Here is a 23,663-nt window from a genome sequence, read left to right as displayed (position 1 = left end):
AGGCAGTCTTAGAGGTGGGGAAAGGTTATTAGCTAGTGGTTCAGAGCAGTAAAGGCACTTGGCTAGGATTCTCAGTGCCCCAGAGATATAATTATCTCACACACGATGGCTTTGCCACCTGTCACATCTTCTGTTAATTTTTTTTTAATAAAAAATAATGAGAGGGGTTGTTTTCTTGCTATGTGACACAGCTTGCTTTGTGCTGAGCTAGGACAACACAGGCTTGCAGCAGTTGCCTCCTGAACTCCCTGCTCATGTTTTCTCTCTGCATCTGTCTTTGTCTCCCTACCAATGTCTCTGTCACTTTCTTCCTCCCCAACTTACATTCTGCATCCATCTGGGTATCCATCTGAGCATGGTTGCTCCACCTACAATCTCTCCACCTTACTCCTTTAACACCAAAGACTTTTCTGATACATTGCCTTCAATTGTTTTGTCTCAAATGCTTACATTCCCTGCCCCCACCCCTTCTTCCCTCCTTCTCCCCTCTCTCCTTCCTCCCTTCTCCCAGCCTTCCTCCTCCTAGTCTCCTGTGGACTCTCCTATATGAACTTGGTAGCCTCAGGGCCTCCTTGAAGATTCCTCCTTCCCCATTCAATGACCCTTTGAGTCATACCTGCCCTATGCTTTCACCTGAAAGTTCCCCATGTCTTTAAGGCTGCACATAACTGTCGGTTTCCTGAGCTTCTGACAGGACCTGCGGCTGTTCCTTTAGGCCCAGCTGCAGCCCTCAGGCCAGGATTGTAAAGGCCTTTCAGTTCCCAGCTGGCTTCTATTGCTTATCTTCACTTCATACCCCAGCATTGGCTGGGATCCTGTTCAGACAGCAGTGGGGTCTGTGATGACATGCTCCTGCCTCTGGTTTCCAACTGGTGAGACTTTCACATCTGCAGAGAGACCTTCCTGTCCTCCATGGCTCTCATCAAGGTGCAGCATTCCCTACACACAGCCTAACCTAACTTCATGGGACCTGCTGAGCAGGTGCCACATGGCGCCTCCAGAGACTCTCCAGAGAGTGTTGCTTCCACTTAGAAAATACTGGATTTGTAGACTTGTCAGTCATTGGTTTTCACATTCATACACACAAACGTGCCAGGAGATGTTGACAAATAGGGTTTTGTCTCTTCAGAGTTGTTCTACTTCACTCCACACATCCATCCAGTGCCCATTTATAGTCATGCAGGGACATCAAACTTCTCTAGAATTGCTGAATATCTTTTAAATGGAAGAATATGCATATGTGTCATTTTGTAACATCTGCTTTTTCTCTTTCAGCCATCGGATTTCCAAATCAAAGTTCAGGTGAGTGAGATGCATGTTCATCTTCTTTCCTACTGCCTACCAGCTCTGTCCCTATGCTTTTGGGTAGCCCAAGGTAACACCTACCGTGTGGGGCAGTACAGTGAGGGTTTTCTTCTACGGAGTAAATGCTCTCTTCTGTACAGCTATGAAGAAAAGTCCTTTAAATCAGATCCAGCATATAATTCAAGGGTTGATATTTGTTGAATTTTCTTTGCCAGTCTTTTTGGCAGCACCATCTCTAGGAGGTTGTGAAACCCAATGTGTCTCCCTTATAAGATAAAGTCCAATTAAAATAAATGTAATATGGACACTTGCTACTGTTCTTGCCTACTTCATGTTTGTGGAACACAGTGAGAAATGAACTGTAAGGACTATGGAATGCACATAGGATCACTACACTGTTCTGCTTCAAAACCTTCCACAGGATCTGTGGTCTTCAGCCCCAGATCTGCCTTTCCAGCCTCACCTCCCGTGCTCCTCTGCACATAGTCTTTGTTCCCACCACATGGAATGGTTAATTTCTTGCAGTCACCAGAATGTTCCCTGTCCTCTCAGACATCAAGGCCTTTGCATGTAGGCTTTCTTCTACCTGAATCACTGTGTCCACATGTCTTCATTCGGAGAATTCAGATTTTTGTTAAGAACCTCAAATGTTACTACATCTACCACATTCTCTGCAAACTCTCCAGGAGAAGTTACTCACCTCTCTCCATTCTCATAGTGCTTTCTTCATTCATACCTCTATCACAGCACTTAACATACTACACTCCAGTTATTGGTTCATAGGCCTATCTTTTTCAATAGCCCCTGCATGCCTCAGAGAGCCTAGCTAAGTGCTGGTCCAAGAGTAGGCTGTCCATACATGTATGTTGAATGGAAGAATGAATGGATTTGTGGAGTGGGGATGTGAATTTTCTCCCACAAAGCTTCTACATGCCAAAAATATTTGTTGTTTATGTTTTGTAATTGATCTAATCTTGCTTCCCTAGCCTTACCTACTGTGTAGCAGGAGCATAAATAACACTAAACTTTAGTCCAGCTGGGTAAATATAACCCACTGCTATACTTTAAATAGTCCTTGAAGGTGAAATGTTCAGTTTCTCATATTTCCATTTCGCCAGCTTTTCTCCAGGATGGAATCTGGATATATGGGGGCAGGGAACTTCAAGATCCTGGGAAGTAAACAGGCCTTGGTGAGGGCTGCTCCTGGAATCCTTCTGAGTCCTCTGCCTATCTCCCCTGTATGATGGCTAGTCTGGGCTTCTCTCTGAACTGGCCCCCTACTGGGATGCAACAATCCATCTAGTTTAGACATCTACCTCTGGAGTCCATGGGTCCCCCCATATTTGCATTTGATCTTGAAATCTCTACCTCTGCTCTCTGACCTCCAAGGTCTGTCAGTCCACTGACTTCAGCCACCTCCACACCTCATCTGAGTGCATGGACACTTCCAGGTCCTTCACACTCCGTAAACAAGCTACGGGAAACCCAGAGCACTATGGCAGGCTCACCTACCTACCCGCCTCCCACTGCTGTATTTGTACCAGCCTGAATAGAACTCTGAGTCAAAGACTGATGTTGTCCCAGGGGGCTGCAGACAGCCCCCCATACTATACCCAATGGAGGCCACCACTAGCCTCAGTGTCTCTGGGCTTCCCCATGATTATTTGGGTATTTCTAAAGCAACCCTCTGCAACCTCTTGAGACTTGGCTCCTGGGCTGAGAATTAAGTGAGGACTCTGATGTCTTATTTTCACCCTATTTCTGATACCTTCTTTCTCCCATAATTTGCTAGAACTGGAAAATGCAGGCCTTTCTCCCCTTCCTCTTTCTCTCAATCCAAGACCTCCTTTACATAAAAAAAAAAAAAAAAAAATCTAGGGTCAAGTCTACCAGGCCTAGCTGGTACATGAAAAAGAGAGTTCTAAAAAAATATTTTAAAAACCCTTTTTCTCTCAGTAATGCTTGAATTTTACTGCTTTATCTTCAGTATCTGAAGAAGTGGCATATACATAATAGGAACTGAATTAATATCTGATGAGTGAACGAATGAATGAATGAATTGTCTTGCCTTAGTAAGACAATAGGCTTACACAAACTCAAACAAAATATCTAATTTGACAGCCAAAGCTGAGAAAGCATTCGTGTTCCTGACAGTTCCAAAGGTTCTACACAATAAGAGTAAAGGGATGTAAAAATCCATTTGAAAATATTTCCAAAATATCATTCTCATGACATGCAAGTGAATAAATCATAAATGAACAAATGAATGCATGAATGAATGAATGAACATGATCCAAAGGATTGGAAGAGAAATTACATCTTTATATGGACTCTGTCTAGTGAAAGCTTATCCAGGAGACTGGGAACATTTTTTTATTCAGTGACCCATAGTGTAACCTGTGCTTTTGAAAAAGGAGAGGAACAGCACAGTGGTCCCCCTAAACCTCAGGGCTCTTTTCCAAGCTTTGAGACTCACCTCAACCTGCTGTCTGCTTAACCTCCTATATTCCAGCCATTTGATCTCTGGGAAGAGTTCCTCCCTCTATAGCTACTGTTCAAGATACAACAGAGACACAGAGAGAAGACTTTCTGTTCCCAAAAGGCACACTACTAGTAACTTGGCACTATCGTTCAACCCATTTTCAGATGAGGATACTGAGGCTGAGAGATGCAGATGGTCACCTGGCTTACATATGGCCAAGTGAGAACCCACACCCAGGTCCCATACTGCTAACCACTGTGCCAGACTAGTGATAAGGTTCTACCCAGGAATACTAAACTCTATTTCTGCTCAGCTATTATATCTTAGGCATGGGCAGGTAGCTCTACAGCAGGGCTGTTGAATAGAAATATGTGAGCCACATAAACATTTTTAAAATTTTTCTAGTAGCCATGTTAAAAAGTAGAAAAAAACAGGTGAAAATTATCTAATATAATTTATTTAACCCAGTGTATCAAAAACATTATCATGGCAACATGTAATTAATATAAAATTTTTTGTTTCTTTGTGTGTGCTTTGGTTTGGTTTTTGCTTTTTGGTTTTTTTTTCCCCAAATTTTTATTTAAATTCTTGTTAGCTAACATATAGTGTAATATTGGTTTCAGGAATAGAATTTAGTGATTCATCACTTACATGTAACACCCAGTGCTCATCACAAGTGCCCTCCTTAATGATCATTGCCCATATAGCCCATCCCCCCACCCACTTCCCTCCAACACTTCAGCATTTCTGTCTTTGAGTCTCTTATGGTTTGCTTCCCTCTTTTTCTCTTTTTTTCCCTTTCCCATATGCTCATTTGTTTTGTTTCCTAAATTCCACGTATGAGTGAAATCATATGGTATTTGTCTTTCTCTGACTGACGTATTTCGCTTAGCATAATACACTCTAGCTCCATCCACGTTGTTGTAAATGGCAAGCTTTCATTCTTTTTGATGGCTGAGTGATATTCCATTACATATATACATATATGTGTGTACATACATATATACGTGTGTGTGTGTGTGTGTGTACACATACCACATATTCTTTATCCATTCATCAGACAGTAGACACTTGGGCTCTTGCCATAGTTTGGCTATTGTTGATAATGCTGCTATAAACATCAGGGTGCCATGTAGCCCAATCTGTACTTTTGTATCCATTTGAATCTGTACTTGTATCCTTTGGGTAAATACCTAGTAGTGCCATTGCTGGATCACAGAGTAGTTCTATTTTTAACTTTTTGAGGAACCTCCATACTGTTTTTCCACAATGGCTACACCAGTTTGCATTCCCAACAACAGTGTAAAAGGGTTCCCCTTTTTTTTGCATCCTCACCAAAATCTGTTGTTTCCTATGTTGTTAATTCACCCATTCTGACAGATATGAGGTGGTATCTCATTGTGGCTTTGATTTGTATTTCCCTGATAATGAGTGATGTTGAGCATCTTTTCATGTGCCTGTTAGCCATATGGATGTCTTCTTTGGAAAAATGTCTATTCATGTCTTTTGCCTATTTCTTCACTGGATTATTTGTTTTTTGGGGGGTGTTGAGTTTGATAAGTTCTTTATAGATTTTGGATACTAACCTTTTATCTAATATGTTATTTGCAAATATCTTCTCCCATTCCATCAGTTGCTTTTTAATTTTGTAGATTGTTTCCTTCACTGTGCAGAAGGTTTTTATCTTGATGATGTCCCAATAGTTCCTTTTTGCTTTTGTTTCCCTTGCCTCCAGTGACATGTCTAGTAGGAAGTTGCTACAGCCAAGGTCAAAGAGGTTGCTGCCTATATTCTCCTCTAGGATTTTGATGGTTTACTGTTTCACATTTAGGTCTTTCATCCATTTTTAATTTATTTTGTGTATGGTGTAAGAAATGGTCCAGTTTCATTCTTCTGTATGTTGCTGTTCAGTTTTCCCAACACCATTTGTTGAAGGGTCTGTCTTTTTTCCATTGAATATTCTTTCCTGCTTTGTTGAAGACTAATTGACCATATAGTTGTGGGTCCATTTCTGGATTTTCTATTCTGTTCCATTGATCTACGTGTCTGTTTTTGTGCCAGTACCATACTGTCTTGATGACTACATCTTTGTAATATAGCTTAAAGTCTGGAATTGTGAGGCCTCCATCTTTGTCTTTCTTTCTCAGGATTGCTTTGACTATTTGGGTTCTTTTGTGGTTTCATACAAATTTTAGGATTGTTTGTTCTAGCTCTGTGAAAAATGTTAGTGGTATTTTGATACAAACTGCATTAAATATGTAGATTGCTTTGGGTAGTGTCCACATTTTAACAATGTTTGTTCTTCTAATCCATGAGCATGGAATTTTTTCACATTTCTTTGTGTCCTCTTCAATTTCTTTCATAAGTGTTCTATAGTTGTCAGAGTACAGATCTCTTACCTCTTTGGTTAGGTTTATTCCTAGGTATCTATCTTATGGTTTTTAGTGCAACTGCAAATGGGATCAATTCCTTGATTTCTTTTTCTGCACTTCATTATTGGTGTATAGAAACGCAAACAATTTCTGTACATTGATTTTATATTCTGCAACTTTGCTGAATTCATGTATTAGTTCTAGCAATTCTTTTTTGGTGGAGTCTTTTGGGTTTTCTACATAGAGTATCATATTGTCTTCAAATAGTAAATTCTTCCTTGCTGATTTGGATGCCTTTTATTTCTTTTTGTTGTTAATTGCTGAATCTAAGACTTCCAGTACTATGTTAAATAGTAATGGGGAGAGCGGACATCCCTGTCTTGTTTCTGACCATAGAGGAAAAGCTCTCAGTTTTTCACCATTGAGGATGGTATTAGCTGTGTGTCTTTCATATATGACTTTTATGATATTGAGGTATGTTCCATCTATACTTACTTTGTTGAGGGCCTTTATCAAGAATGGATGCTATGTTTTGTCAAATGCCTTTTCTGCATCTATTGAGAGGATCATATGGTTCTTATCCTTTCTTTTATTAATGTGGGGTATCACGTTGATTAATTTGCAGATATTGAACCACCCATGCAGCCCAGGAATAAATTCCACTTGAATATGGCTAATAATTCTTTTAATGAACTATTGGATTCAATTTGATAGTATCCTGTTGAGAATTTTCACATCCATGTTCATCATGGATATTGGCCTGTAATTCTCCTTTTTAATGGGATCTTTGACTGGTTTTGGAATCAAGGTGATATTGGCCTCATAGAGTGAATTTTGCAGTTTTCCTTCCCTTTATATTTTTTGGAACAGTTTGAGAAGACTAGATATTAACTCTTCTTTAAATGTCTGGTAGAATTCCCCTGAGAAGCCATCTGGCCCTGGACTTTTGTTTGTTGGGAGACTTTTGATTACAGATTCAATTTATTTGCTGGTTATGGGTCTTTTCAAAATCTGTTCCAGAATAGTCTCATAATTGTTTGTATTTCTGTGGTGTTGGTTGTGATCTCTCCTCTTTCATTCGTGATTTTATCTATTTGGATCTTTTCTCTTTTCTTTTTGATAAATCTGGCTAGGGGTTATCAATTTTATTAATTCTCTCAAAGAACAAGTTGTTAGTTTTTTAATATGTTCTACCTGGTTATTTTGTTTCTATATAATTCATTTCTGCTCTAATATTTATTATTTTCCTTCTTCTGCTGGCTTTATTTGCTGTTCCTTTTCTAGCTTCTTAAGGTGTAAGGTCGTTAGGCTATGTATTTGAGACTTTTCTTGCTTTCCAAGGTAGACCTGAATCGCAATATACTTCCCTCTTAGGACCACCTTTGCTGCATCCCAAAGGTTCTAGATTGTCCTGTTTTCATTTTCATTTGCTTCCATGTATTTTTTTATTTCTTCTCTAATTTCCTCGTTAATCCATTCATTCTTTAGTAGGATATTCTTTAACCTCCATGTATTTGTGGTCTTTCCAAATTTCTCTTGTGGTTGACTTTGAGTTTCATAGCATTTTGGTCAGAAAAGTTGGATGCTGTGTTCTTTTGTGCTTGTTGAGATCCGATTTGTGACCCAGTATGTGATCTATTCTGAAGAATGTTCTATGTGCACTCAAAAAGAATATGGATTCCACTGCTTTAGGATGAGTGTTCTGAATATATCTGTTAAGTCCTTGCAGTCCAGTGTTTTATTCAAAGTCACTGTTTCTGTGTGCTGATTTTCTGCTTAATCTGTCCATTGTTGTAAGTGGGGTGTTAAAGTCCCCTACTATGGCTACTTCAGCTTTCTTTTGGCGACCATTACCATGATATGTGGTTGTCCATCCCCTCACTTTCATTCTACAGATTTCTTTAGGTCTAAAATGAGTCTCTTGTACACAACATATAGATGAGTCTTGTTTTTTTATCCATTCTGATACCCTATTCTTTTGATAACAGCATTTAGTCTTTACATTTGCATTTAGTCTGTACATTAGCATTTACATTTAGAGTGACTATTGAAAGATATTAATTTAGTGCCATTGTGTTAACCTGTACAGTTGGTGTTTCTGGTGATGTTCTATTTTCTTTCTGATTTTTGTTGTTTTTGGTATTTTTTCCTCCACTCAAAGAGTCCTCTTTAATATATCTTACAGGGCTGGTTGGGTGGTCACGAAATCCTTTAGTTTTTGTTTGGGAAACTCTTTATCTCTCCTATTCTGAATGACAGCCTTGCTGGATACAGTGTTCTTGGCTGCATATTTTTCCCATTCAGCACATTGAATATATTGTGCCACTACCTTTTGGCCTGCCAAATTTCTTTGGACAGATCCACTCTGAACCTGATCTGTCTTCCCTTGTAGGTTAAGGACTTTTTTTTCCATTGCTGGTTTTAGGATTTTTTCCTTGTCTGTGTATTTTGTGAATTTGACTATGATATGTCTTTGAGATGGCTGGCTTTTGTTGAATTTAATGGGAGTTCTCTGTGTTTCATGAATTTCAATGTCTGTTTCCTTCCCCAGAGTAAGGAAGTTTTCAACTATAATTAACTCAAGTAATCCTCCTCCTCCTTTTTCTTTATCTTCTTCTTCTGGGACTTCTATAATATGAATATTATTATGCTTTAAGGAGTCACTCAGTTTCCTAAGTCTGCATTCATGATCCAAAACCTTTCTTTCCCTCTTTTTTTCACCTTCATTATTTTTCATAATCTTATCTTTTATATCACCGATTCATTCCTCTGCTTTGTCCTTCCTCATTGTCATTGCATCCATTTGGTTGTGCATCTTGGTTATTGCATTTTTTATTTCAGCCTCACGAATTTTTAGTTCTTTTATCTCTGCAATAAGGGATTCTCTAGTGTGTTCTATGCTTTTCTCAAGCCTAGCTAATATCCTTATGATTATTGTCTTAAATTCTGGTTCAGACATCTTACTTATATCTATATTGATTAAATCCCTGGTCATAACTTCTTCCTGTTCTTTCTTTTGGGGTGAATTCCTTTGTCTTGTCATTTTGTCTGGGTCACTAGTTTTTTGGGGGGGGGGGATTGTTAGAAAAGCCTGCTCCTATATTCCTGCTCCTGAGAGTGATAGAAGAGGTCCAAAAAAAAAAAAAAAAAAGAAAGGAAACTAGATCCTATTTTCCCTAGAGCTGAAGCTTTTGCAGCACCTTTGATCAGTAGACTTGATGCATGCAAGGGGTTTGTGCTGGTCTTCTGGGGCTGTGGCCTGCTGCACTGAATCTCAGACTGATTTGTCCTAGTAGAGATGCACCTGCAGGGTACAGGGGGCAGAACTTAATGTAAGCAACTACAGCCTCCACTTGCTAGTGCTGTTTTGCTCACTGAAGTTGATCAGTGCTGATGGGTGGGCTAGGGTGGGGGGAATAGTGTCACCCCAATCTCTTGTCCCCGGAGTGGGGAGTTCATGCCCACCACTCTTCAGAAAGCCCTCACAAAAGAACAGACAAGCACCTCTTTTGTGTCCCTAGCCTCTTCCAGATCCCTGCCTTCACCCTGCCTGCGACCGAGCTGTCTGTCTGCCAGGTAGCACAGTACTCCTGTGTTTTATCTCAGGCATGCGGCTAGGTTTCAAAATTACAAATTTTAGAGATCTGTATGGCTCAAACACATGCTGATCCTCTGGGAGAGGGCCTAGCCAGGTTTTTGCCATTTGCTGATTTGTCTCAGAAAATGGTCACGAGATCGTGTAGTGGTTCAGAGTTTATGGTAAAGAACAGCACAACTCCAGACAAAGGTTTGTTGTCCTTAGGCAGTGTCTTTTTTCCTATGCTAGGGAACAGGGCAGCACATTGCTGCTGCCACTTTTTTTGTCCCCAGAGGGGACATGCCACCACTCCCAAATGCACTCCAAGCAGGGAAACTGTTTATCTCTGTGCAACCCAGGGAATTCTCAGACCATGCTGCCCACTCCTGGGTCTCTACCTTCCTTCCCCACCAGAGCACCACCAAGCCCACCAGGCATGACCCTAGCAATGGCACAGACCTTCAAAATTTCAGCTTTCCAAGTGAAGTAAGACATAGAGAGAAAGACAGATACCATATGTTTTCACTCTTATGTGGATCCTGAGAAACTTAACAGAAACCCATGGGGGAGGGGAAGGGGAAAAAAAAGAGGTTAGAGTGGGAGAGAGTCAAAGCATAAGAGACTCTTAAAAACTGAGAACAAACTGAGGGTTGATGGAGGGGTGGGAGGGAGGGGAGGGTGGGTGATGGGTATTGAGGAGGGCACCTTTTGGGATGAGCACTGGGTGTTGTATGGAAACCAATTTGACAATAAATTTCATATATTGAAAAAAAAAATTTCAGCTTTCCACTGCACTGCTCTCCTTTTCCCAGACAGTGGTTTTGGGGGAGAGTTTTTCTTGTACAGTTCCCTTCGTGCACTTTCACTCTTTCCTTCTCTTTCTTTCTCTTTTGCTACTCTCTACAAGATCAGAACTCTGTCCCCATTGCAGCATCTGCAACTCTTCTCTCCCCCAAATCAACTCTCTGCAGCTCCTGTCTTCCACAGTGTGGCTGTTTTCTACCTCTTGTTGTGCAGTTTTGCTCTCTTAGCCTTCAGATATTGGATGTTCATGATGGTTTGATATTTATCTGTGTTTGAGGGATGAGGCAAGCTTAGGGTCCTCCTAGTCCTCTGCCATCTTAACCCCTGTTTAATATAAAAATTGAGATATTTTACATTAATTTTTGTACTAAATCTTTGAAATACAGCGTTTATTTGACACTTACTACATGTTTCAGTTTGGATTAGCCAATTTCAAGTGCTCAAGAGCCACATGTGTCTAGTAGCTACTGCACCAGATGGGCTGGCCCTAAAAGGTCTGAGAAGATACAAAATGGCAACCCTCTAGTCTAGATTCTACAGTCCACTGATGTTGTGTGTTTAAGGAATAGCAAAGCCGGGCAATGGATTGAAAATGCCATGAAAATTATCAAAGTAGATCTGGAATTATTTCAGTCTGCTGCTAGGATTTCCACTACAGATGCAAGAAGAATGTATCTTCATACTTTCTGCCTGATTATGGCAGCCATGATTGAATGGGAGCATACAGGAGAAAAGCATAGTAGTACATGGGGGGAAATGGAGAGGGAATTTTTGCAACTCAGAATAACTTTGTAAACAGTGAAGAGCCTGTTTTACTCTTTAAAAAGATTCTAAAATTTAAGTTTTAACAAAATGTCCTGATCATTTTCTCAGTTTAACAATGACAAATAAGACAATTTCAATTTCCAGACATCTGCAATACAGAATGATACAAAGTCATGGTTTATTTAAAAGAAATGTTAGAAGAGAAACTTTAGAGGAAACTCAGCAAATTATAATCAAGTTATAATGTTCAGGCAATATTAGGGGATTCCTTTTGTAAGCCAAGTCTCCACTTTGAGGAATTAGTTACAATAACGAATTTTGCAACATTTGGGCATCATGGTTCAGAATAGGATTTAAACAGTTATGGAACAAGTTATTTAGAAAGTCTTATGCAACTTGCAGGGATTAATCAGATAACCTGTTGGAGTTTCCAGATCTTGACTTTACAGAGTTCTGAAGTGAACCCCATAGGGTTCTAAAATCTGGAAGGACTGTCTTGCCCCATCTTCAGTGAAATGAGCAGCAAGGACAAGGCACATATATAAATTTTCCTAATCTCTGATAATCTATTTTAAGTTACTTACATATAGTATAAAAGAGTTAAATGTAATCATTTTCTGTGTTGCTTGTTCCCAGTTAAAGAAAAGATAGGAACTTATTCTAGCCACTAGAAAGAGCCTGAAATGTCCACCATTTTGCTGTTGTCTACTCTTCTAGATGCCTGACAAAAATTATATGCCAAGCAAACTCTTTTAGTAACACTGCCCTTTCCTCACCCCCACTTTCATCCCTGGGTCACAAAAGCTCCAGGCTCTCAAGTCTTGTCTTCAGCAAGATGTTAGTAAATCTGCATAGAGTTTGTCTCTGCTGTTCTACCAACCTATCAGTCAAATGTCCTTACCATGTGAAATGGACTGCACTAAGTACTGTGGATCTATAGCAAAGTGTAAGACATAGTCTTTTTCCCTCAAGGATCCTATGATCTCACTGGAGAGGCAAGAACCATATACTAAAAGATAACTGACAGTATGGGGAAATGAGAAATCATTTCTTTTGGGTAACCTTTGCTGGCTCCTCCACCCCTGGCTAGGAGGCCCTTTGGTGTGTTCCTGTGGCACCTCTGTGAAGCCTGCCTTGGTGGTAAGCAAACTCTTTCATTGCTTACAAGGGTCTTTAAGCATGAGTTTTATGCAAAGACTGTCTATCCTGTTAACTGTTGAATATCTATTACCTATCCCATGATAGGTGTTTAATAATTATTTCCTTAATGTATAACTAAAATGAGTAATGCAGACAATGTGTGACAGGAGTACTAAGTCTGGGAAAACTTAGAAAATTTCACCACGGAGAAGCTGGGACTTGAGCTAAGCCCTAAAGAATGGCAGGACATAGGAAGGGAAGGTCCTGGGAGTTGTGGGGACAGTCCATGTAGGTGGAAAGGCAAGAGTAAGGCCCAGAATTAGGAAAAGGTAGGGTGGATCCCAGGGTGAGTGAACGGAACTTTCCCATGGGGATGCAATGATACAGAATTTTGAAGAAGTAGATTAGGCACATTCATATCCACCTTTTTGTCCTACGTCTACATATGGGAACTTCTATTTCTAGAGTAAATGACTTTTGTGCTTAGTGTGAGGGGAACATGAATAGCAGGCAAATTTCTCCTCCCTATTTTATCATTTAATTTCTATATCCTCCGTGTGTATGTAAACACACAAATAAATTTACACATTCTAATAAATCATTACATTTATTATACAGTAGGAAGTGTTGCCAGGAAACCAGTTGTCAAGCAAAGCTATATTTTGAAGAGTGGGAGGTGTATAATTATCTTTAAATACTTTCTCTGGATAGTAATTACCCCCACCCCCACCCCAGCCCAAATCCATGTGACTCCCCTGAATGGATGTGCACAGGAACAGCACATTTAACAGCCACTACCCTATCCGACAGCCACTCCTTCAGCGAGTCAGGCAGTTCTAGACCCATGGGATAGGCCTGACTATGTGGTACCTCGTATCCCAAACTCGGGACAAGAGGAACTTAATCAAGTTCTCAGTATTAAACTGACTCCAAGTCCATTTTTATATACTGTAAAGAAATGCAAACTTGATTCTTTGGACTCTGAATCACAATTATCAGTGATTTCTGTAACATAAAATTATATCTATTTAAAATATTCTTTGAAACTACAGTGTAAGCTATTTAATACCAGATAGAAGTTTGTCCTGAAAATTCATTTTTTAGGAAAAAATTGCACCAAATTTTTCTACATTATTAATAACCACAATAATAGGGAAGAATCAGTGTCCTGTCCTGTCAAGATAAGACTCCTCAGTATCGAGAGCTGGCAAACTCCAGAGGACCACCAAGAACCCCTTGTCCCACTCCTTTGCCCCTCTCCTCAGCCTCCCTCATCTTCCTTCTTACCCAGGGTGGTATGTCTAGGAAGATGTAAGCCTCCCTATGTGCATTTCGAAACCTTAATTTTCTGGCCCCAATGCATTTCTTCTCTATGCAGTGAATTACCCCTAAGTAGCATGTAAGTATCCCCTACAAAGAGATAGCACACACTAGAGATGGCATTCAAGCACCCATGATGAGGTAGGGTCAGATCAGAACACTATGTGATTAATTCTTCCTTCCCTCCCTGTTCTGCAAGCCAAAAACTAAGTTCTGTCTGCAGTTCTGAGGAAACAGTTCTCTTCTTAAATGTACTTCTCACTTTTCTAAAGTGAGTTAAAATCCTAATAGATTTTAACAAAGATTTGGTAACAGGATTTTCCACAGACAGTAGGTAGAAAATACAGAATGAAAACATAAATGAAGTCAAGCTGTCTTGAAAGTCAGTTTGGGGGTGGGTGGATGAATCCATAGCAGCAAGGATCTGCATTTCTAGAAACGTAGAATACAGATGTGAATACAGATATTCATGGACTATTGTTCCAAGATGCTTCTTTGTTCCTTCCCTGCCTTCTTTATTACCCACACAGGGGCACTGCCTTCTGACTGCCTGTTGGGTCTCTCTATATACATGACCTGCAAGCACTTCAAATCTATTTTTTGAGCTGGGCGCCCCTACTTTCCCCTCATAGCAACCTCCCTGCCCAGAGCACTGCTTCTCCTTGTCTGTACCTATATTGGCTAGAGGTGCCACTCTCCAAATCACCCCAGCTAGAAGTTTTGGCTGTCCTTCCATACTTTTCTCTCTTACCTTGCACATCCAGTCAAGCTCAAAGTCCTATTGATTCTGCCTCCAAAATTGTGGAGTGTCAACTCAGTGTCCTCTTTTCCATTAATAAAGCTACTGCCTTCATCATCTCCAGCCCAGATGGTCAAAAGAATATTTCTCATACTACCTCTGATCTAGAAGTTGTTTTGTTGTTTAGATGGTTTTCTAAAATCAAATTCCATCATTCTCTCTCTGGAAATCGTTAAGGTGGCCTCTGTAAGTCTCCCTCCCAGGCACTTCTCCACAATCCCCTTCCTTCTCTCCTTTGTTGCTACTGTCAGCATTTATTAAATGTTTGGTCAGCGGAACTACCAAACATAGCTATGTATTTTCTCTGTATCTAATAAGGATGAAATTTGGGAAAGCTATAAACTCCTGCACCATAGAATTTAAAAATGTGAGTGACTCCTTGGTATAATCTAGCTTAATGGTTCTCAACCATGGTTATAGATTAGAACCCTCTGGGGAGCTTTAAAAAATACCCAGCCCCCAGAGAATCAGATTTAATTGATTTGGAGTTGGAGCCTAGGTACTAGTGGGAGGTTATGATTGTTTTTTTAAGCTTCCCCAGGTAATTTTATGTACAGCCAGGTTTGAGAATCATTGACAGAAGTCCCTAACCAAGAGACCAAAGGAACATTTTAAGGACCATAGCTAGGCTTCCAGGGGTCCATGTGCTGTTGTATGAACTAGTATGCAGAGATGTGTGTGTATGTATGCGTGTGTGCGTGTATGCTCTTTTCTGAACAGAGGATCTAAACATTCATCAGAGTCTGAAAACATTCCATAACCCCATAAAGGCAAAGAACCTCTGATCCAGATTCAGCCCTTACACTTTACAGATGAGGCAGCATCTGGGCGAGAGACTGGGCTGGGGTCGGGGGAGAACCAAATCTGGCTCTGCCACTGTGTGATATTAATCAAGGTATTCAACCTCCATGGCCCTTAATTTACTCCTCCTCAAAATCAGGATAACACCTGCTTTTCAGGGTTATTTAAAGAATTAAAGAGAAGGCATGGAAAGTGCCTAATATGGTAACAGGCATAGACGAAGTTTCATTAATGGTAGACATTACTAGTCCTATTCCTACCATCACTACTAATAATTCTCCTAATACTTGCAATATAATTTTGAATGATGCTATTATTATAAAAAAATATCTATTTATACCAGATGCAATATATGGTGTGTGTGTGTGTGTGTGTGTGTGTATATATATATATATATATATATATATATATATATATATGGATTTTATTGATCTGAACAACAACCCTGTGAGCTTGGCCCTATTCCTGTTTTACAAATGGGAAAAATCAAAGCTTACAAGGGGCAGGGCTACACCTGAGGCCACACAAGTGACAGATCCTGGTTAATTTGACATGAAGCTTATCTGTTTGCCACCAGATTGTACTGCTCTGGTGAGGCCAAGTCCATTAAGGGAAGAAAGGAGACCACTATGATACCTTTCAGATTGGAAAAAATCTGAATTTCACAGTCACCTCCCTCCCCATCCCTCTCTCCTTGCTCCTTTTCCAGCCGCTACTGGCGTCGGTGGAATCGGTTCTGCAGAAGAAAGTGTCGTGCTGCAGTCAAGTCTAATGTCTTCTACTGGCTTGTGATCTTCCTGGTGTTCCTCAACACACTCACCATCGCCTCAGAACATTACAACCAGCCCCACTGGCTCACGGAGGTCCAAGGTGAGAGGCAGCCCCTGGCACTATCCTGCTTTACTCTTGTTAACTTAGCCCTAAATCCCAGGGAAGGAATGGTCACAGGCACAAGGTTGATGGGAAAGTTGCCAGTGGCCGTGGCTCTTGGCAGGCACCATGCTGGAGATACCAAAGGCCTGACAGTTTGCAAGCCCCATAGTAAAATGTGCAACCTCATTATAAACAGATGTGGCTCACTTGTGTAGGCCCACACCATCTGCCTACCCCAACAGTCACCGTTGGGTCCAGGTGACAAGGACACATGCTGCCCCCTGTTTGGCTATCTCAACCCTTGGCTGCCGACTTCCCAGAATGGATTTTCAATACAATAGCCTGCAGGTGGACCTGCCAGAACGTGTGAGGATGAGGTGAGCAAAAAGCCAAGAAAGAGGACAGTAGTGGCCTGAGCACGAGGAGCTGTCCTCAATGGGCAGTTAGTACCCTTCCCTGAACCCCTAGAAGAGGACCTCCCTAGCCAGTGCCTCAGCTCCATGCCCAGGGAGTCAGGCAGACACAGGGGCTGCATTCCAGAATGCTGGGAGGTGGACAGTCTCCCAGTGTAGAGGGCAGACGGGTGACTTGGCTCCCCCTTTTGGCTGATTGGTTTGGGCAGATTACTTACCTCTCAGAACCTCACTTCTCATCTCTGAAAAGCTGCTGGGAGGAATAAAGAAGATCAACACACAAAGCCTTTGATACATGGTAGATCCTCAATACATGTTTACTGTGATTATTACTAGATACCCCTTTCTTGTCACTTTGGCCCCAATTGTTCTGTTCTGGCAGCAACATATGGGAGAGGTGTCCTGGCTGGGAAGGGAAGCATCTGGCTTTTTCTCCAGTGATGATAATTACTGTTTTCTTTCTCCTCCTCCCCCCTGTCCCCACTCTTACATCTGTGTTGGGATCCTACCCCCTCTCTTGAACCCACCAGACACGGCCAACAAGGCACTACTGGCCCTTTTCACTGCGGAGATGCTGCTAAAGATGTACAGCCTGGGCCTGCAGGCCTACTTTGTGTCCCTCTTCAACCGCTTTGACTGCTTCATCGTGTGTGGGGGCATTCTGGAGACCATCCTGGTGGAGACCAAGATCATGTCTCCCTTGGGCATCTCTGTACTGAGATGTGTCCGGCTACTGCGGATATTTAAAATCACAAGGTATTTGGTTTCTCACTTCCCTTTGGACCTGGAACTCAGGTAGAAGTTCTTCCAGAAGGCAAGGGAGGCAGAAAGTCCTGGGTGGGAGAGTAGCTGCTATTTCTTAAGAGGTCTATCCTTGGCTCATATATGATGGAGAGGAATTTTTCTTCATTTAGATGACATATCATTTATAAGTACCTTTGACCACTGCTACCAGAGACAACTCAGTGGCACAAACAAATTTGGGATTTATTTAGTTACATAAAAGAAGTATAGAGGGGCATCTGTGTGGCTTAGTCAGTTAAGCATCTTATTCTTGATCTCAGCTCAGGTCATGATCTCACAGTTCATGAGATTGAGCCCTGTGTCTGGCTCTGCACTGATACTGTGGAGCCTACTTGGGATTCTCTCTCTCTCTCTCTCTCTCTCTCTCTCTCTCTCTTTCTGCCCCTTCCCTGCTCACATGTGTCTCTTTCTCGCTCTCTCTCTCAAAATAAATACATAAACTTTAAAAAAAGTGCAGAAGTGGGCATCCCAGGTTAACTGAAGAAGACAGAGACCCCGTCCCCTCTGTCCTTTTTTTTTTAATGTTTATTATTTTTGAGGTGGGGGGAGGAGCAAAGAGAAAGCAAGACACAGAATTTGAAGCAGGCTTCAGGCTCTGAGCTGTCAGTACAGAGCCCAACCTGGGGCTCAAACCCACAAATGCATAATCATGACCTGAGCCAAAGTCAGATGCTCAACTGACTGAGCCACCCAGGCACCCCTCCCTGCTGTCCTTTACTTTGACAGCCTTAGAACCACTTTCCATTCTCTGGGTCATTAGGTGGCTTTCAGAGATTGAGCCATCATGTTTGAATCAAGGCAGGGAGAAGAGAAAGAGCAAGGGACCAAAGCAGACACCCATCCTGGCTGAGTCAGCCCTTCCAGAGCTCTTTGAGAGATCTTACAAAAGGATCTGTTCTCATGGCCACCCCAACTGTTCGAGAGACTGAGCAATGTGGTCTTTTTCCTGTGCATGTGCTGCTGAAAATGCAGTCCAGTTTCCTTAACTGAGTAAGGATGATGGCTATCATGGCACAGATGGCTTTCACCCCTCCTTCCTCACATTCACCCCCTCTCCATCTGCCTGTCCATCCACCCACCCGAAGACTACAATCTCCCCAGCTCTCGGGGTCAAGCAGTGATTCTCATGAAGAGGAGGCATGGGCGGGGGCATGGGGCCAGGCAGCACGCTCTAGGACAGTCATTTCGACTGTGTTGTGACCTATTTGAGTGGTGAAATCAATTGATTGAATCACAACCATCGTTTTTAAGCAGCTTTATTGACATATAATTTACATACTATAATTCATGCCTCTAAAGTGTACAGTTCAGTGTTTTTCTGTACATTCACATAACTTTGCAACCATCACCACAATTTAGTTTTAGAACATTTTTATCACCCCAGAAAGAAACCCATACCCACTCCTCATTCTCCCCACATTCCTCCCAGCAGCAACCAATAAAATTTACTTTCTATTTCTGTAGATTTCCCTATTCTTGACAATTTCTATAAGTGATATTATGCAGTCTGTGGTGTTTTGCGACTGGGCTTCTTTCACTTATGTAATGGTTTCAAGATTCACCCATGTTGTACCATGTGTCAGTACTTTATTCCTCTTTATGGCTGAATAATATTCCATTCTGTGGATACACATTGTGTTTGTATGTTCATTCATCAGTTGATGGATATTTGGTTTATCTTTACCTTTTGGCTACTATGAATAATGCTGCTATGAATATTCATGTATAAGTTTTTGTATGGATTTTCAGTTTCATTTCTCTTAGATATATACCTAGGACTAGAATTTTTAGGTCATCTGATAACTGCACATTTAAGATTTTGAGAAACTGCCAAACTGTTTCCAAAGAGACTGCACCATTTTGCATTCCCACTGGTGATGTATATGGGTTCCAATTTCTTCACATTCTCATTTTCAGTGAAAGATTTAAATAGAATAGGAAACTCTCAGAAGGCCTCACATGAACATAAACATTGTTTCTTAAAAATCTTTGAGATATATGTCTGAGTTGCAGTAGGTTGTGGTCAACCTTGAAGGGACATATCAGAAACATGTGAAAGGGAGGAGGCTCAAACTCTGACAAACCTCCTCTTTGTAAGAGTCTCTGCTTTGGGATCCCAACTGATAATAGGGCACCGAAACCATCAGTTGTATTGTATTGGGAAAAGAGGGAGTGGGCTCAGTATCTTTCATTCAGGGATTTGAAGGTAACCATACCTGCTTGTGTTCTGAACATGGCTGTATGAATGGTCAGGGCTTGCAACACTGCCCTCAGTTTGTTGTTCTCTTTATGGCTCTCTCAGCAGCCGCCAGCACACACTCATTCCTGGGGTGCTGTCGAAGGTCAGATGAGAGAAGGCACTTAAACAGTGCCAGGCCCAGGGACACTCAGCAGCCAGAAGACTTATTATTAACCTGTTTATTATCTTTGTTGTTATTTGGAGGACGGAGAGGTGGGGCCCTGAGAGCCACCTACACATATACAGTCTCTTACTTCTGTTTCTCTCCCATGTTCCTACTATGCATCAAGCTCTGAGAGATAAGGGAAGAGAGGTATGGTATGACCTGAACCCAGGAGAAGTTTAAAGCCTAGCTAGGGAGATGGAGTTTGTGCATATGAAACCATTGAAAGAAAATCTAAGACAGAATAAAATGAGCTGGCAAATGTTGGGACAAGGATGGGAATACGTGCTATTAGAAGTTGGGAAAAGGAGAAAGTCCCTGGGGAATGTTTAATGTCACAGGATGGACTTCAAGGACATGCAGAATTTAAACCCACAAGTTTAACGTTCCTGAGCAAACACCTCCCTTCCCCTCACCCCAGAAAAAAACTCTTTCTGTATGCCCTGAATATCTTGGCATTACAGAAAACCCTTGGCTTGTTACTAAAAGTAGTAGAAATATAACAATTATTGTTAATATGCATCAGTACTTACTCTGTGCATCTAGTGTGGTCTGGCTTTTTTCACTTGACTCATCCTCACAATTAACTGTAAGAGAGGGCCAGAGGAGTGTACTATTATCATAATTCCCATTTTATAGATGAGGAAACTGTGGTTTAAAGATTTAAGTCACTTACCCAAGCCACACAAACTGCTCAGGGATGAATCTGGGATTAAGTAGCAGATCTGTGTCTGACCTCAGGTTCTGTGCTCCTAACCATGACCATGAACTGTGAAGTTGACTGCTGAACTGTCTTGTCTTTATCCCAGAGGTGTGCCTTAAAGGATTTTTACATATGGATTCTTGTTGTTGGATATTTGCTGATTCTACCTGTTCCTCCTTGGGTCTGGTAAAAGCTATTTTTCACTTGGAGTTTTCAGTGCCTCCTAAATAGTTCTCAAAAGTCTATGTGTTTGGGGGTTTGTTTTTGCTTTTGTTTTTTAGATTCCTATAGAAAAGAATTCTTGTTCCTAGATATTGTCATAGAGTCTTGAAGAGATTTGACATTCATTCTATTTCTAATCAATAATTTATCTACTTCTAAACTGAAACTATTGCCAAGAAGCCATTTTTAAAAATCTGTCTTTGTCAGAGAGCTTCCCATAGTCCCTCCACAAGAAAGATTAGTGGTATTTCAGATCTCTGTAAAGTCTATAAACAGAATAATTTCATTATCTAATTGGAAGTTACTTTGGCAAAGGCCATCATCTTCCTGTTTTGCAAGCCTCCAACCCCTCGGGTGCTTTTGGAAAACAACGTAGAGACTATAACTATGTGGGGAATCCCATGCCCCTTCTGAACCTTGTCTCCAGTATACTCCAGTGACCAAGAAAATGCCTAAAATATGGTCTGGGAGTGGACATCTGGTCTCTAGAGATGGGTCATCTTGAGATGGTCCTGTCATCAAGCAAGCATATTTCTCTATCTTCTTTTAAAACCTCTTAGAGAAAATTTTGTAGTATCTCAGTATTATTAGTATGTTAAAAAAGCATTTTTTCACAGTGCATTCTGACCCAGTGATTGTGATTCTCAGACACAGTTAAACCCAATAAGAGCTCATGAAGGACCCACACCTCTAGAGATTTCGACCAGCAACTTCTAGAGAGTTCCATACTGGTAATCCAGTGACCTCACTTTGAGAAACGCTGGTCTAATTTCCTGCTGCTGTCCTTTGTCCACTTCCCTGTCTTAAAATATGGACCTTCATATACAATTGGAAACCTTAATTCTTTCATCTGCTTTCCCTTCTCTATACTGTAGCCCCTAATCATATTAAGATTGTACTTTGATAGTTCCTGACTGGGAAAACATATAATGATAAAGAGCTACTATGAATTCAGCAAAGTCTTTAAATTATTTTAATTTTATTAATTCCTATACACTTGTATACATTTGAAAAGTGGTAATGTACACACAAGATGACTGTCTATTTATCTAGAGTGCTGTAATGTTTGGTGTATCCATGGATTTGTGGATGCCTTCCTAAAATTCCAGGCTTCCCTTACCTCACCCAAGACCTGCACTCTGAGTTTGGAATACTGACCTAGACTAAGAACCCTCAACCATGATGTCAAGACACAATGGTATGTCCAGAGCCGTTGAACAGTGCATAGCAATAATTTGTTATTATAGGAGATGAAATACCAAAGTTTATGAACAGTTAGTTTTCTAAAAAGTAAATGCAAATAAATTCAAGATTGTTCCTGTAACACCCTCACTGTTGGTCATTTGCATTCACAAATGCTTTTATGAATGGGCAAGAATGGGCTAGAGTTACCACTCTTCATGTTACCTGAAGGGAGCAGAAGTTTTTGATATATGATGAATATGAATATGATACATGAAGAAAATGAATTTTCAGCATTTCTATTTTTGTGTATTTTGTCAAAATCTGAGAATTCATTAGAGAGTATACTGTGCGTATGAATACCGTCCATCCTACATGTCTCATAGAAAGAAAGAAAGAAAGAAAGAAAGAAAGAAAGAAAGAAAGAAAGAAAGAAAGACTGGGAACCCTGCACTGGACTGTAAATCAGTTGACTACTGAGTGTTAATAATATTGGGAGTGGTAAATTACCACTAAATTATGAAATAGGGAAGGCAAGATTCCTGCCTCAGTGAGAACAGAGAGGCATACATGTGGCCAAAATATTTGTCATCTTTTGATACATTACCCATGACAGTGGGCCTTCCAGCCAAGTAATAGATTGGATTCTTTCTCCTGCTTTGAGGTTTTACAGGGCTCTTGAATGTTGCCAGTTTTTAATATCAAGTATGTCTACTCTTTGTCAGTCCAGTCTGACTTATTCTACAGGGAGGAAGAAAGACCTCAGTTAGACTAAATCTGGATGTGATTTCAATTTACTAATTGCATTTCATTTTTTATAAAGTTTGTTTTTAAATGCACTGAAATCCCTCCAGCCCTTGCTGTTTTCTCTCTTAAACCTTAAATCCATTTCTTTCTCCTACTGCTCCTCCCCTGTGGCTCCCTTCCCAGGCCCTGAAATGTGAGTTTGGGCTGACTCAGCATAGACAGATTTACTGATGAATCATGACCACATATGGGCTCCATAGAGCCCCAAGGTGAGATTCTTTCGCAAATTCTCCAGGCTCTAAATGTCTCCATTCCAACTGCCAGAATCTGACCATGAGCATCAGATCCACCTCCACACTGCCCTGACCCTCCCCACTCTAGCCCTCCTCTTCTCAGGACACCGTGGAGGCTCTGAGCTCCTTAAGGACCATTATTAAAGAGATATGTTTGGCATCTGCCCAGTTCCCAGGCCAGAGTCTATGGAGAAGGCAGCTCAGACTCAAGAGCCTGCTCACTGCCTTCAGCATGAAGGGTGGTTATTCTCTGGAATGGTGACTGGCTGGTATTATCTACTGGGGATTAAGAAGACCCAGATGAGGATGACTTGAATGTGTTCCTTCCCTAACCCTGACACATCTGGTACAGGGGCCCACTAGTGAACACTGAGTAGCTCTGCGGTCCAGGAGCTCAGAGGAGCACAATCCCAAGGCAATCCCAAAATGAAGACCAGATGACCTTGCCAGCATGACAGGGTTGCATTCCTCTACTGGGAATGTATTAGTGCAACCAAGGCCTCTTATGCAAACAGAGAAGACAAGAACTTTGAACTTGTTATCCAAGGCAGGGTTTGACTCTAAAGCAAAACACATAAACTGTGCATTCTCCTAGAATGGAAGGGGCAGAGGTAGATATCAGCAGGAACTAAACGGTAGATTTGGCCTTGAGCTCCAAG

At 41.1% G+C, this 23,663-nt stretch overlaps 1 protein-coding gene across 1 annotated transcript in view; it reads left to right on the top strand.

The window, feature by feature from the left end:
• Positions 1–23,663, top strand: part of CACNA1C (calcium voltage-gated channel subunit alpha1 C) — a 257,802-nt gene that overhangs the window by 117,370 nt on the left and 116,769 nt on the right. Inside the window, exons 10-12 of the mRNA XM_042991494.1 lie at positions 1,276–1,302; positions 16,075–16,235; positions 17,182–17,407. Of these exons, the coding sequence (XP_042847428.1) occupies positions 1,276–1,302; positions 16,075–16,235; positions 17,182–17,407 (414 nt within the window). The remainder of the gene's footprint in view (positions 1–1,275; positions 1,303–16,074; positions 16,236–17,181; positions 17,408–23,663) is intronic.

This window comes from Panthera tigris, chromosome B4 (genome assembly GCF_018350195.1).
Source record: "Panthera tigris isolate Pti1 chromosome B4, P.tigris_Pti1_mat1.1, whole genome shotgun sequence".
Taxonomy (NCBI): domain Eukaryota; kingdom Metazoa; phylum Chordata; class Mammalia; order Carnivora; family Felidae; genus Panthera; species Panthera tigris.
This window is presented reverse-complemented; position numbering and strand designations above follow the sequence as displayed.